The sequence below is a fragment of the Prionailurus viverrinus genome, unplaced genomic scaffold (genome assembly GCF_022837055.1).
Source record: "Prionailurus viverrinus isolate Anna unplaced genomic scaffold, UM_Priviv_1.0 scaffold_80, whole genome shotgun sequence".
Taxonomy (NCBI): Eukaryota; Metazoa; Chordata; class Mammalia; order Carnivora; family Felidae; genus Prionailurus; species Prionailurus viverrinus.
In genome coordinates this window covers 69,912-85,698 of record NW_025927642.1, presented here as the reverse complement: position 1 = coordinate 85,698, position 15,787 = coordinate 69,912, and the positions used below count along the sequence as shown (strand labels likewise).

At 34.3% G+C, this 15,787-nt stretch overlaps 1 protein-coding gene across 6 annotated transcripts in view; it reads left to right on the top strand.

The window, feature by feature from the left end:
* LOC125159885 (homer protein homolog 1) overlaps nt 1–15,787 on the top strand; it is a 143,263-nt gene that overhangs the window by 58,331 nt on the left and 69,145 nt on the right. For all 6 annotated transcript variants that reach the window (XR_007149964.1, XR_007149965.1, XM_047848539.1 and 3 more), the window contains exon 5: nt 8,124–8,263. Coding sequence is in view for 4 of the 6 variants with exons in the window: in XM_047848539.1 (XP_047704495.1) it covers nt 8,124–8,263 (140 nt within the window). In the remaining 2 variants the exon portion in view is untranslated. The remainder of the gene's footprint in view (nt 1–8,123; nt 8,264–15,787) is intronic.

Below are 15,787 nucleotides of genomic sequence, written 5' to 3'. Positions count from 1 at the left end.
ATCAGTATTTGAGAGCCAAAATACACTGACCTTAAGTTGTCTTTTCAAAACATTTGAAGTCTGGTTGCTAATTTGATGTACAAAGCAGAGTAATATTTTTTAAAAAATATACTTATTTTCATTTCCATTTCCTCCCCCTCCTTTTTGTGACATTCTCTTACATATGTCATTAATATCTCTGTTTTACTTTGAAATATATGACTGCTGGCCACTCTGATTATACTCATCTGGAGAGTAGAGTTTGATTCTCCCTGATTTAACCTAACCTGCTAAATTAACACTCTGCCTGAAGAATAGACTACTACTCAGGAATTAAGGGGATCAAGAAGTTAAATGGAATAATTGATAGTGGTAGTCACTCAGTTGGTCATAGCTTTTGAAAAGTATGGGTTTTCAAGTGAGACAAACTTGTACATAATTTTTTTTTTTTGTCACTATGTGATATTGGGAAAATGGCTTCACCTAGGTCTGTTCATACATGTGTAACATGAGAATTACATACTTACACTACAGGATTGTTGGAGAGGATAAATATGATAATGGCAATGTCAAATGATAATGGCACTAATGTAGGTTTTATAGCCTGTTTTTTTTTAATCTGGGCTCCAGCCCTTACTAGTTTTTTTTTGTTTGTTTGTTTGTTTTGTCTTTTTTTTTTAATTTAGGCAAGTTATTTTTTTTAATATATAAAATGAGAATAACAGTATCTCCTAAAACTAATATAATACTGTATGTTAATTATACTCGAATTAAAATTAAAAACTTGATGGAAAAAAAAGAAACAGTATCTCCTTGGAGGGTTGTTGTGAGAATTAAATGAGGATTACAAAGTGCTTATTATATAGTAAGTGCTTAAGTGCTAACAGCTGTTATTGGTGATGTGGCCTGCATCAGAGTACCCTGGAAAACTTATCAGAACACAAAATGCTGAGTCCTACTCCTGGCATGTCTGATTTAGTACGGCTGAGATGGAGCCTGAGAATTTACATTTCTGATGACAGCATTCCAGGAGATGTGATCTGGGGACCACACTTTGAGAAGCAGTGCTGTAGACAAACTATTCCTCATCCCTAAGGGCATGTAATGAAGAGAGTCGGGCATTTAGAACCGAGTTAGCTGCTTCCCCATTCTTAAATTCTTGGGCTAAGTTTGTACACTTGATAGAATGTGTGGTCATGTCAGATAGTCTTTATGTTGTCTTTATCAGGAAAACAACTCCAGGAATAAGTTGAATCATGTATTTGTTGTTAGTCTGTTTCATGTCCTTCTTTAAATAACAGACATTAATTTAGAACTTCTCCTCTTTTGGAGATCTTCTCTTCTTGTGTTTCCATGGGAATCTTTTAATAATCTTGACATAAAATCAAGAGGGATGATTGGCTTTAAAAGGGGCTACATAATCAAAATAATGCAATTTTTTCTTCACTGGAGTTTAGAAAAAAATAAGTTTTAGCTGACAGTTCACTAAGACTTTTAAATGGAGTGAAATATTAATGCATTAGTTGTTTGTAGTCAAACAAAAGTTAGGTTCCCCCCTCCCCATATAAATTGTCAGGTTGTATAGTATTAGATTTGTTGTAGCCTCTTAATCTATATTTAGACTAGCTTTTTTCCTCAGATTTTTAAAAATTCACTTTATAGAAAAAGTAGAATATGTCTGTATATGTATATTTAAAGAAGGAACAAAGTTTCTTTAGCTTTGTTATAAATACCATAATTTTTTAATGTTCATTTTATTGGTAAATTGTATTTACTCAAATGAGGCACTGTTTTTTTGTAACTGATTGTTAGTATCTCTGTGACTAGCTATTTGATTTTCTACAAGTCACTTGACCTGCCTGGGTAGTAGTTCTTAAATCTGTAAGGTCAGAGGTTTGAATTATATGATCTCTTTGGACACTTCAAGTATAATAAATCTCAAATACTTCAGATTTTCTTAAAAAAGGATGTTACTTGCTATACATGGATTTTTTTTGAAAGGTGGTCTGTATTAGCCAAGTGTTACTACTATGAACTGTATTAGTTACATATCTAGCATACAAATATACCATTGGAATTAGCGAATGCCTATAAATTAATGTGATAATTTCTTACTATCACATAACAAAAGTGGTTTTACTGAGCCAAATAGCTCAAAACAATCTCAGGAAAGGTTCACTAGAATTCTCTGGATATTATGGTTTGCTGTCCAAAGTAAGGACAGTGGACTTAAGAGTCTCTAATCCTGTTATTTGCCTCAGTGGAGTATTTATCCATTTCTCTATTGGGTTTACCTCCTAGGTGTTTGCAGTGAGAATAGAGAGGAGGAAATAGATATGACAATGGTGAAATTGACCCAACTTGGAGGAAATACAGCAGTTGAAGGAATGGTGAGGGAGGCTGATAAAACAGGAGCTGGATGTTTTTGAAACTTCTATTGTTGTTTTGTAGCATGAACTTCAGAAGATTTCCACTTCACATACTGAATTTGTATCCTAATTGAGCATCAGGGGATGTGTCCTGTATGTAGTTAGATATTTTGAATTGGAGCGAAGTCTCAAGAGTCATCAACAAGTGAGTATAGTTAAAGCTATAGGAGAGAATGACATCATCCAGAAAGAAAGTAGAATGCAAAGATAGGGGAAGACAGGGTCACAAATTGTCATTTGAAGATTGTCACTTAAATTGAGGAAGATACAGGGAAAGACACTGAAAAGTGGTAGGAAATGAGCCAGCAGGAAATGTTAGCACAGAAGTCAAGAGAAGAGCATTTTCAGTTGGAGGCGATGATTTGGCAGTGTCAGAGGGGGGTTCTAGTAGGATGAAACTTAAGAGTACTTTAAACCTAACTGGAGTTCATTGGTAATTACAGGTGGACTGTTAGTGAAGAAAGGACAATGCGAAGTAGTTTCTAGAATTAAAGGAAGTAGAATTGGTGATTTTAAGGTATTCTTGAGATGGAAATGTTTGATAGTGAGAATAAGGTCACAAATACTTGTTTCTTTTCTATGAGGAGAATTAGAGTCAACATGATAATCTCTGGAGGATGTGAAGCTAAGAATATTTCTTTTATGTATGTGTGGGAGTGATTTGAATATGTTTTTAAATGTAAGGAAGGAGTCAGTAAAGGACAAAGAGAAGAATAGAAAGAATGGATCATTGATGGAGCATTGTGCAGGGGAAGGTAATGTAAGCGAGGAGGTTAGAGACAAATGAGCCACTTCTTCATCTGAGACAGGAGGGAAGGATAAAAATGAATTCAGATACAGGTAGGAGGAAGACCGAGGAAACCCATGCCAGTTTATTTCTATTTTCTCTGGATGGAAGAGTTGGGTCATTCACTGAGAGGAAGGACAGCTTGAAGAGAGAGGAGGCTTGAACACAGATTTGGAACAGCTGTTAGGTAAAGTAAAAAAGAAGAGTCCAGTGGGAGTAGTAAGTAAAATTAAAGCTTATTCAGTATTTCAAGAGCATAATTGAAGTCAGAGCTCAGGATTATTTTCATGACACTAATCAGCATACCTAACAGTATTTTCTCTCAAAACTTGATAGCTTGGGCACGTAAGAATAGAGAATGATGGTTCAGTTGATGAGAAATTGGAAATTGGCAAGATAGTTATTGTGGAAGGTAAAGGAATCCCCCAAATTGGGATGATGCTAGTGAGAATATCATTAAGGTGATTGGCATTCTGGTTTAGGCTGAGTGTAGAGAGATTGCACCTCACAAAGTAGGATAATTGCAGAGGGCCAAAAGATACCAGGTTAAAGAGCAGGTTAGGTTGAGAGGATAGGACGTTGTACAGCACCTATTACCTGTTGGAATCAACATTAGTAGTTGATAAGTTAGTGAAAAAAGTCAGTTTCGATGATGAAGTTTTAAAAAAATCTTTAAAAATTTGTAAAATAAAATTCAGTAATACTGTGTTTTATGTATTTGCCAATATTTTTATTTAAAGGTCAAGTGTTCTCTTTGAATATGAATCTTGATTGGAATTCCATGTTCTTTCTGACACAAACCATGTTCATTAATTGTCAGCAATTTCCTGTTTTCCTTTAAGTAGAGCTGACTCTTGTCACTTGCAAAGAAATCTGAGTATGATAGATTTTTATGTCATTTTTCTGATACTATATGGGTAGCATATAATGTATGTTATGTAATCGTTTATTATATACAGCGACTTCAATAGTGGATTTTATTTTCTAGTCATTTACCTTTTAGTCATTTCAAAGCATGTAGTTTGATTTTCATCAAAATAACCACTCTAGGTTTGCATTCAGATTTTCTTAATTTGTATAATATGTAATTGAACTATATAATGATATGAATACAATTGGCATAAACATGTTTGGGACAGATACAGCTGATTCTTGGTTATCATTTAATGCAGCTGGTAGGTACAAGAATATGCAGAATAGAGATTAACCCAGTAGCACTGTGCATCAGTCCGTACACTTCACATAGGGAAGGAAGAACATGAGTTAATCTAGAACCAGGGTACAAAGAGACTCTGTGGTTGTCAGAAAGTGGGATTTCAGAGATGGTGACCAGGTAAAGGGAATGCTTTGTGATAGTAGACATTTATCTTAACCTTATCTTCCTTTATATATCTTTTTGCCCTTCTGTGTCTCTTCCCTAGCATTTTCTTCCGTATCCACAGCCATGGGAACTCAAAATCCTAAGGTTGTCCCTCAGTTTTTCCTGTCTGAGCCTCTGCCCAGAAAAGAGTATTCTCATCTTCATTTAAATACAAGCGACAGGAAATAGAATAAGTCTTCTTTGAATATTTGTTAAATGATTAAGAGAAGAGGCTCTGTTTTACTTAAGTCAGAAAGGATGAAACTGTAACAGGAATTTTCATTTAGTCTTTATTGGAATTAAAGGGAAGATGTTAGTGGTATTTAGTCTAGTGGGGAAGGGCAGTGCCATCACATCCTTCCGGCCCACCCTCCTACTGCAGCACAGACACCAGAGAGGATGTTGGTGATACTACCCTAAGGCCTGGTGACAGGGCCCAGGGCATTTGTTTTTCATGTTTTACGTTTTCGTATTTTATGTTTTACATTTTTCATTTCTTTTATCACCTTTGGTGTATGTATATACGTACGTACGTATATCAAAGAAGGTATTGTGTGATAATTTTTTCCTTAAAATGGCCATATTAGCTTAAGAATGTCTTTCTAGGGGCACCTGGGTGTCTCAGTCAGTTTTAGGCATCTGACTTCAGCTCAGGTCATGATCTCACTTCGTGGATTCAAGCCCCACATTAGGCTCTGTGCTGACAGTGCAGAGCTTGCTTGGGATTCTCTCTTTCCCTCTCTCTCTCTGCCCCCTCCCCACTTTGCTCACTCTCTCTCTCTCAAAATAAGTAAACTAAAAAAAAAAAAAAAAAAAAGAATTAACAGCATTGTAGAAACAAAAAATGGAATGTCTTTTTAAAGACAAATTACCCTTTTTTTCTTTGAAAAGTTTCTAGTCAAATAAATACATCTCCAAGTTTTTTATTTTAATATTTGAATTAAAGATAGAAAATTTTGACTTTATGGAAGGTACACCTTTAGGGACACCTGAGTGGCCCAGTGGGTTGAGCACCTGACTATTGATTTTGGCTCAGGTCGAGATCTCACAGGCGTGAGATTGAGCCTGCATTGGGCTCTGCACTGACAGCATGGAGCCTGCTTGGAATTCTCTTCCTTTCTCTCTCTCTCTGCCCCTTCCCTGATTTCTCTCTCTCTCTCTCTCTCTCTTTTTCTCTCAAAATAAATAAACATTTTTAAAAATTACACAAAATTTAGATTAAAAAAGAACTAGATGTTTGGAATATGTTAACAGCTGTGCTATTTTCAGCATATATGAAATTCCTGGAAAGTTTCACAGAATACTTTTCACTACCTGTGGGGCAGTTAAAAGTCAAAGGAATCTCATTTTCCTTTTATGCTCCAATGCACTGTTGGAACTCTTTCTTAGGATTTTATGAATTTTTAACCTGCTTTAAAAAAAAAAAAAAACATGCTCTGGGCTTTTTGTTTTCACTTTAGATATAATGTCTAGGGTAACTAAATCTACCTTTCATTAAATATAGCTAATATTCAAGTTTTCTAATGAAAAGCTTGTTGAATTGCGATACTGGAATTGTCTTAGCCTCGATCGCTTTCTTCCTCTCCTTCCTTCTTCCTTTTTCTCCTGCCTCTGAAATGGTTTTTCTACTTCAGTAACATCAGCTTTCCTAATCCCCCCAAGACCCATGCACCCAAACACTCATTTTCCCCGGAAGGCAGTGAGAACCAGAAATCAAACAACTGTCCCTCTTAGTTGTCCCTCTTTCTTCTCTCTCTTTTAATCCTGATCTACTTTTGTTCCTCACACTCATATCAGTCAATTCTAGCAAATCTCTAGGTGACTCCTTAGTTGCTAATGCTGGTTATGCCCTTTCAGGTTAACAACGTAACTTATTTTGTTCTCATTTCCACTGAATCAACTTACTGTTTAGCTGATTGGACAGTCCACCTTGATTATTTTAGTTTGGTTTGGTCTTTCTTGGAGAGAAATAGCTCTGGTTAATTTCTTCTTGCTGCTTAAACTTTTTCTGGCTGATTCACGTGATCCATAACTGACCTAGAAGTAACCACCTTGGATATGGTTTTATGTTGTAACATTATACTGTAAACCTTATTCTTGGACTGACCATCAATTACTAGAAGCAAAGAGGATTTAGGAGAATGAAATTAAAGGTCAATATGGAAATTCCATTAATAATTGAAAAATAGTGAAGTGATAAGGTGGAATCAAGAAAGTAGCCTTTTGACCTTTAAGAAGCTTGTATAATTAATAGCATTATGGTATAATGAGTTAAAATATTTACATATGAAATAAAATACATGCAATTTAAAACCAGAAACCCACAAAAGAAAGTTACCCTCACCACAGTAATATTTTCTATATTCCTAACATTTCTCCATGTACAATATTTTTAGGTAAAGTATATAAATCTAGTATATAATCTAGATATTTCCTTATATTTACATATTTTTCTAATTCTAAGCATTTTCCTGTATTACACATATTTTTCTTGTTGGTTGGTTTTTTTTTTTTTGTTTTGTTTTGTTTTTGTTTTTGTTTTTAAAGTAAACTCTAGAGTAGAGATTCCAGTCCAGTAGAGATCAGGAGTCATATGCTCTAGGAACTAAACCAGCTCAGGTGCCTGTCTTGTTTTTATTTGAAGAAAACCTGTATTCTTTCAAGTTGGCAGATGGTGACCATACCTACCCACTCTCCTCTTGGACACTGATGTTTTCATTTTCTTCACTAGCATAGCCTAATATTTCAGTTGTAAACTTTCAGTGCCCAGAGATCCCAAGGGGTCCACAAAGGTGCACTTTAATGATCCCATGCTAAGATTGCCCCTGGTTAACAGGTTTGTCCAATGAGCCCTCGTTCTGATCTCTACTAATACCAAATTTAGATAATCTTATGATGCAGTGACAATAATCAGTGTCAGTTTGAGCTGCATTTTAAAGTCCACTTGTTTTCCAGAAGAATAAATTAAGTTTGCCTTGATAGACAAATCTTAATTAAAAGTAGAAATAAGACAGAAAATTTTGTGAAGAAAAATAATTCCATTATGAGTAACAGGCAAGAAAAGCTGAAATAAACTCACTTTGTATATGTTACAGAGAGATTTCTGGCTGCTTTTGTGGATAACTCTGGAACTGAAAAGTAGGGCAGATAAAAAAATTAAAACTTGATTTCTTTCTTCCCTTTGCCTTCCTACTTCCCCAAGTAAAATCACATTTTCTTCCATTTTTGTGCTATCTTCTTTTTCTTCAGTAATTCTTTGAATATCTTTTCTTCTAACCAATTAATTGCTTATATAAACCCAAAAGCTTTTCAATTCTTTGAAACTACATTTCTAAATTGTGTTATCTTTACATTTCTAAATTGTATTGTTTCAGATAGTTTTATGAGTTGCTTTGCTTTAAAAAATTATTTCTCCTTTAAATTTCCTTTTTTAAATCTTTGACTCATATTTCAATGGAAATATGGTTTGTAAGTAAACATACATCAGAGTCACTCTTAACTTGAAGATAATCTTGTGTATTTTAACAAAAGCGTAACACTTTTATCCCCTACCTCCCTTTTTTTAAAGGAATCAGCAGGCGGGGATCTTCAGTCTCCTTTAACACCAGAAAGTATCAATGGAACAGATGATGAAAGAGCACCTGACGTGACACAGAACTCAGAACCAAGGGCTGAACCAACTCAGAATGCATTGCCATTTTCACATAGGTACAGATTCAATTCAACCATCATGATTAAGTAAAATGTGTAAATATGGAAACTTAACTTGGTTTTAGATAAATCTTGCAAAGTTACTACCCTGAGTGAAAATTCCAGGTCAGTCTTTTTTTTTTTTTTTTTTTTTTTTTTTACTTTTTCTGTTAACCTCAGAAAGGTTTTTATAATTTATAGTTTATGGATGGCTAGATGGACTGGAATGAACATTTCCTTTGTAGAAAAAGGGCTACCTAGTTAATTGCAGCACAAATCACTTTTCAGTGAAACAATATCTTATTATAAATCTCTTCTACTCTTTTTTTTTTTTTTTTTTTTTTTTTTTAACACAGCCATAAAAGGCCTCTTTGTTAACCTGGTTTCCACTTTCATCTGTGTTCTTGAGGGTTATACATTTTTTTAAAAAAACAGGCTTCCTACTCTGAAATTAAGCTTTACCGTACTCTTAGAGGTGATCTCACCATAGGATTTCACAGAAGGAAACAAGTTATTGTCACTTCTATTAGTGTTAATGTCAGATTTAGATTTTGCATATCAACTAACAGAAGATAAATCTTCACATACTTCTGAATTTTAAAAGAATTTGGTACTTAAAAAAGATACAATGTATCTTAAATGTGTTCTAAACCAGTTACATTAATTATTTGCTATTCTGTGGTATTTTTAGGATGTAGGGAGGTCTGTGGAACTGTAGCCTTGCAAATGTAAACAAAAACCTATTAGTCACTGTCTTAAAATTAATTTTCATCCTTTGGAAACTTTTGACTAGGTAATTTTAAATGAAGTTAAGAGATGCACAACATAGGAAAACTATTTTCTTTTCAAGACCACTTCTTAAAAAATCAAATTCTTTAGCATATTCAGAAAAATTGTGAAGTGATATCATCCAAACTCTTCCATGAGAATTCTAATTTCGATTGAATTTGTTAACTGTTAGAGGCAGCATAGATTATACATATCAGAGACAAACATTGAGAGACCTCATGGTCAGATTGAGGAAGAAGAAATTAGTTACAGGTTTTTTTTAAGAATGTGTGAGGAAAACTATTTGATTTTGAGGTATTCTAATTTTGTTCCTAAAAATGCAGTAATTTTGCATAAAACAGTAGACATATCTTAGAATTATCATGGAGATCATGCTTTAACTATTGCAGTGTAAGCATATTCTCTTTTCTGTTGTTACAAACATTACTGAACACATGAAAATTTGTGAGTTCCCTGAAGACTGCATTTTCACATTGATTTATAAAGTACACACTTTTTTTGAATATACAATTAGAATTAAAGAGCAATGTGATTAGTATGTAGATTTAAAAAAATGCCAAGGGAAGGAAAAATTTTATTCCTATTAAATTTAGCAGACCCATTTCAAAGACTTAAATGCACTGCATATAATTACAAACTTGATTTCTTTGGCTAACACTTAAATGAGCCATGTGCATTGAATACTGTAGCTTTGGAAATAACTTTTATATTTAACATTTGTAAAAACTGTTTCTGCTTTACTTTATACACCCCAAATTCTCAGAATATTTGTTTTACTAATCCTTTGTACTTGAATTTACTAACTAGAATTATTCATCTATTGATTTTCTCTGTTCCTGGGAGTCTAATAGGACTTACTTTGATTTGAAGATACAGCTTCTTTGGTAGAATCTATAGATTAGCCATGGAGATATTTTGAGTTCTGAAAAGAATTTAACAGGTCATTTTAAGCTTTTAATTATGTTAAAGGTATTAACACAATCTTATAGTTCTCCTGTTAGAGTATTTTAAATATTCTTTAGTTTGTAAGATTTTTGAAGATTATTTTCTGAACTGGTTTGATTTCTACCTGAAATAGAAGACTAAATGTTTTATAGCCAATGTTAGAATCCCAAAATAACAGAAGAGACCTTAAAGATGGTATAAACCAAGATCTTCCAAACTGGTAGTTTGAAATCAATTTAGGTTATTCATGGCATTCTGAGAAATGAAACATAATAAAATAGGAAACATCAGAGTAAAATTCACGTTAAAAGTAGAAACTTTATTTTAGTCATATACAGATTTATGTGTGTGTTCTGGATCATGGTGTAAAACGTCCAAGTTTGAAAATGTGTACCTTTGACACATGAAGAGACTAAATCACAGAGGTTAGGTGAGTTGTGCTAGGTCACATTGTTCAGTAGTAAAAACTTTAGTAGTAGTACAGATCACCTTTTGACCCCAGTAGGTACAGCCGGTTAATAGTGTATTTTAGCTCCATTCCCATAACATGCACATTGTTGTCAGGAAGTTAATAACTTCCTGTCCTAGGAGAACTCTGTAGACATAGGATCAGTGTTTCATGAATTAGAAACACAAAGAATATTAAAGTAATCTTCACTTAAATCTGAGACTTGTGTTTACACTTGAAACACTTTTTTTTCCCGTGGCAAAGGAAGACAATTAAAGTCTATGTTTTTAAGGCTTATTTAGGCTATTTGCCTTTTTTCCTTATTTCAAGAGAAAAGAATGAACAAAAAATATTTTGCCAGCATTTCTCTGTTCTCCCGTCTTACTGCTACATAAGGAGCAAAACACTCGAATGTCTCTGTGTTGTCCTTTGTAAAGGAAGGATATGGGGAACAGTGATCTAGTTATTCAAGTTAATTAAGAGTTGATGGTGTAATAGCACGTAGCAAGACAATTTGTGCTCTTAAAATTCAAACTGTATGGGGGCGCCTGGGTGGCGCAGTCGGTTAAGCGTCCGACTTCAGCCAGGTCACGATCTCGCGGTCCGTGAGTTCGAGCCCCGCGTCGGGCTCTGGGCTGATGGCTCAGAGCCTGGAGCCTGTTTCAGATTCTGTGTCTCCCTCTCTCTCTGCCCCTCGCCCGTTCATGCTCTGTCTCTCTCTGTCCCAAAAATAAATAAACGTTGAAAAAAAAAATTAAAAAAAATAAAAAAAGGGGCGCCTGGGTGGCGCAGTCGGTTGGGCGTCCGACTTCAGCCAGGTCACGATCTCGCGGTCCGTGAGTTCGAGCCCCGCGTCGGGCTCTGGGCTGATGGCTCAGAGCCTGGAGCCTGTTTCTGATTCTGTGTCTCCCTCTCTCTCTGACCCTCCCCCGTTCATGCTCTGTCTCTGTCCCCAAAATAGATAAACGTTGAAAAAAAAAAAAAATTAAAAAACAAAAAAAATAAAAAAAAAATAAAATTCAAACTGTATGCCTAAATCTCATGAATTAATTAACATACCAAAAGAAAGCCCTGATTTTCATTTGGTCCTGAAAATTTTAGTAATGTTGCTACAGTTGGCTCTTTACTCTCTGTAAGTTTTATGTACTTTTTAAAAAGTACTAGCTTTAAAGATATAAGCAAGATTTTTTTTGTTCCTCTTTAAACTTATACAATTTTTCGTATATATATGAAAGAATACTGTAATGAACTCCCATTAGTGCATCACCCAGCTTCAAGAATTATGAAAAAATGGCTAATCTCAATTCATTTCTATCCCTGCACACTCTTCCACTTTTGTATTATTTTTAAAACAAATCTCAGACATAATTTCATCCACAAATACTTTTTAAACTACTTTTTAGCTTTTTAAAAACTTATTTACGAGGGTAGTACAGTTTTTTATATTCTCTAATTCAGTGGCATTGTCAGGTTACCTTGAATTATTTACTCTTTGATTTGTAATTATACTGCTGAACTAAATTTTGAAATGTATGGGCTGTTAAATACTCCTTAGTCAAGTGCTAAAGTACTGTTTTATGCCCTTGCCATAAGCTATGCAAAAACATTCTCACTGAGTAAGTTTCAATAAATTAGTAAATTTATAATGTATTTATTTAAACGCTTTTTTAAAGTTTAGGGTGTGTAAACAAGGGAGCTTGTGAGGATGAAAATATTCACTAATTTCTTTGAGGAAATAGCATTACATTTTATCTAACTTGCTATATTTTCTTAAAATATTTTTTAACCTAAATGATAAAAATCATTTTGGGACTGAGCAGGTATACACTGACCAACTGAAGTGTTCAGGGCATCCTTTGAGACCTTAGTCTCGGATTAGCTATATACTAAATGAAGAGCTATATGCTAATAGACCAGCATATACAGTTGGGTGAAGGTTTTGTTTTCTCCTTCCAGGGAGTTATTGTTTCTTCATAACATTGACTGTATAGAATTCTGAAATTACTTGTTAGCACTTAAGAAGAAGAAAATATAGGATTTGTTTTTTTAAGATTTAAAGCTGTTTAAAATTCTCTTGGAAATAGTTAATTTTATTAGTGTCCTGGTGTTACAACGTAATACTGAAAACTAAAACTTTTTATTTTGTTCATTGTAAATTTATGCTCCCAAATATACAGGAATATGTTGATAAATAAGTGCTGTTACCATTATTTCTGAGAGTCCAGAACAGACATACACATGCATTAGTAGTTCGTGAAACTGTTTTCGTAGTGACGAATTTTAATAACGTTTTGGTTATCTTAATGGAAAAAAGGTTCTTTTAAGCACTGATTATATTTACATTCTTTTAATGTTTCAATAATATATTCTTATGGTGCTGCTAGAACTTCTACATTTTGGGGGTACTGCATGTATCTTCTGTTAAAGAGATTTTTCTGCCACTTTGTGTGTTTCCAACAGATACTCATTAAAGGATGTATGCAGAAACATCACTCTTTAGTACATTGATTTTGCTTTAAATCAGTATAACTATAATTTTACTCAAATTTATGGAATCTGGGTGGGTTCATTTCATTCCTATTTAATAGATTAATTCATCCATTATCAGAGTTTCAGAAAGCTACTATCTTAAAACTGATGAGGGATTTTTGTACAGTTTCAAAAACTAAATTTCATTGGAAATGTTACACACAGTTTTACTTATATGTTAGAATTGTTAAGAAGTGCTTTATCTTGAATCAAATACAGTTTGTACTTACTTGAAAGATGATAGAAACAAGAAAAAAGTTTTGAGTTCTGGGGTTCTATACTCTCCACAGCTGTGCCTTCTGTCTCCCCCTTTTATGGATAGTAGGCAAAATTTACAAGATTTTAGTTGGGAACTAAAATAGATATAATTTCTGTGGCTGACTCTTGTTTGGATAAGATTTTGTGTGTATGGGGCACCTGGGTGGCTCAGTCGGTTAAGTATCTATCTGACTTCAGCTCAGGTCATGATCTCGCAGTTCCATGAGTTCGAGCCCCGTGTCGGGCTCTGTGCTGGCAGCTCAGAGCCTGGAGCCTGCTTCAGATTCTGTCTCCCACTCTCTCTGCCCTTCCCCTGCTCATGCTCTGTCTCTGTCTCAAAAATAAATAAAAATATTAAAAAAAATTTTTTTTAAGATTTTGTGTGTAAAACTGGGACTTGCGTTCACAAGAAGTGCTTTATCATGAATATAATTATAGATGAAAATTTAAGTTGTAGGATTTCCCTTATAGTAACAGTTAAAAATGACATAATTGTTATTTTTCCACCATGGAACCTCAAAATTTAGAGTAGGTTTTTTAAAAATTAACTAAGACAGATTATGAAAGATTGTAACTTAACAATTTAGAAATGTCAGAATTTCCTTTACCTTCATTGTGAACAGGTATCATTTTATAAGAGGTGCTATAGTAATTCAGTATTAGATACAATTTACATTCTCTGGGAAGTGAGAAACAATGTATGTATTTTTGAATAACAGGCAATAAAAAAATAGAGTTTAGTGACCCAAAGTGTTTACTTTATTAGCTTTCTAAATAAGTATACTTAAATTTTTACTTTGCGTTTTTCAAAAACTAATCCTTATTCTCTTCTAACGTCTTCTAAAATATTTTGAAGAAAATGTGGAAATTTGCTGAAGCATTTTTTCAAGGTGTTAACACTTAATACAGGTTATTTGTAAGAAGAAAAATACTATTCATATGAGACAAAGACATTACTAATTCACCTCCATCAGGGATTAGTCTCTTCTCCTTCTTCCCCCTACCAGTGTCATTAATGGGAAAGAATGTTTACCAGTCCATTCCAGTGATTGTGAGCTTCTATTTTCAAAATTACTAGCTGGAGTTAGAGGTGTGGTTATTCACAATGGGACAGATTGATCCTAGATTAACTATGATCTCTTCCCTGTAGAGGGCTTTTAAATTTTCTTTTATTGTTTCATTTCTGTTTTTAAAAGACCATAGTGGAGATTCTGTTGGAAGGGAGGTATGTGATATGGATAGTGCTGTTCTAGGACTTAGAGGAAAATGTTCTTTGAATTTGGCTTCCCATTTTCCCTCTTATTAGAGAAGTAAGGGACAAGATCAAGATGTGTACAGAGGCAGAGGTCAAACAGGCTATGTAAATGTGTGACACTTGTAGTGTGGAAGAAATGGTGAGGTCTGTAGTAAAGTGAAGTGTGCAAGGTTCATCTGAAGGTAATAAAGTTTTTAAAAAATAAGGTCACACAGAGGGGTGGGGACTAGATGACCCATCCGGTTTCTAGTCTACACTTTCCAGAGGAAACTTTGATTTACGAATGGTTTAACTCATGGGAAGAATTTTAAGCAATTTCTAGCTAGTAATATTTGTTGTTGTAATAACTTATATAAACTCTTGGTGGAGGTATTTGGGAAGATATATGTGCAGATGAATCCTGGGTATGTCCTCTTTGGTGACATATTACTCTGACAGGTGTTCGTTCACAAACAAAAATCACACAGTTTCAGTGGCATGGTATATATATAGACCACTCCATGGTCATCAGATGAGGCTTCCTCAGCCTCATCATCCTGTGCTGCTGTTGCTGTTGCCCCAAATTGCTTGTAGTTCTCCATATAGCAGCAACCATGCTGTTTCTCATCTGCAAGTCTTTGCTTCCTTGTTTTGGGAATGTCCTTCCTTCTCTTTGCAGTGGCCGTGTACCCACACTCCATGCTGCCTATCACCCACCTCTGCCTTTAATTCAGCCACCGACTGTTTGACCCCTACATATCCTTCAAGCTTCAGCACCACTGCCTCCAGTAAACCTTACTCTGGTGACCTCATGTTGAATTACATGTCCTCCTCTATTAAATCTCTATTACCTCCTAACTTAATATGTGGAGGTTAACATGAAATTATCAGTTTCTCCTGCGGCAGGGATTGTGTTTTATCCATTTGTATTCCTGGTGTTTAGCATGGTAGACAGTCAGTAAATATGAATGCAACAGTTTCCCTTACAAAAATTGAGTACATGCACTGAATACCCTTGGTAGGGCTTCAGTCAACTGAAGTTACACCTACAGGTTCATAAAACTTTGAAACTAAAATGTAAAACTAGCTATATTCTTTGAAATTCAGTCACTCTTAACAAACTTAAGTCTTGAGTTTAACTGACTTAGTCTAATTTTTTTCGAAATTTCCTAGTTTGTATAAAGAAATTTTAAAAATAGTGTGTTAATAAACAATGTTTTTAAGTACCTGAATAACGTGAAAGATGCTAAAATGCTTTATTGTAACAGAATAATTTTTTATCCTTTTGATAATAATTTTTCTTTTTATCTAAAAAGCACTGCAGAATGTTTCAGTGATG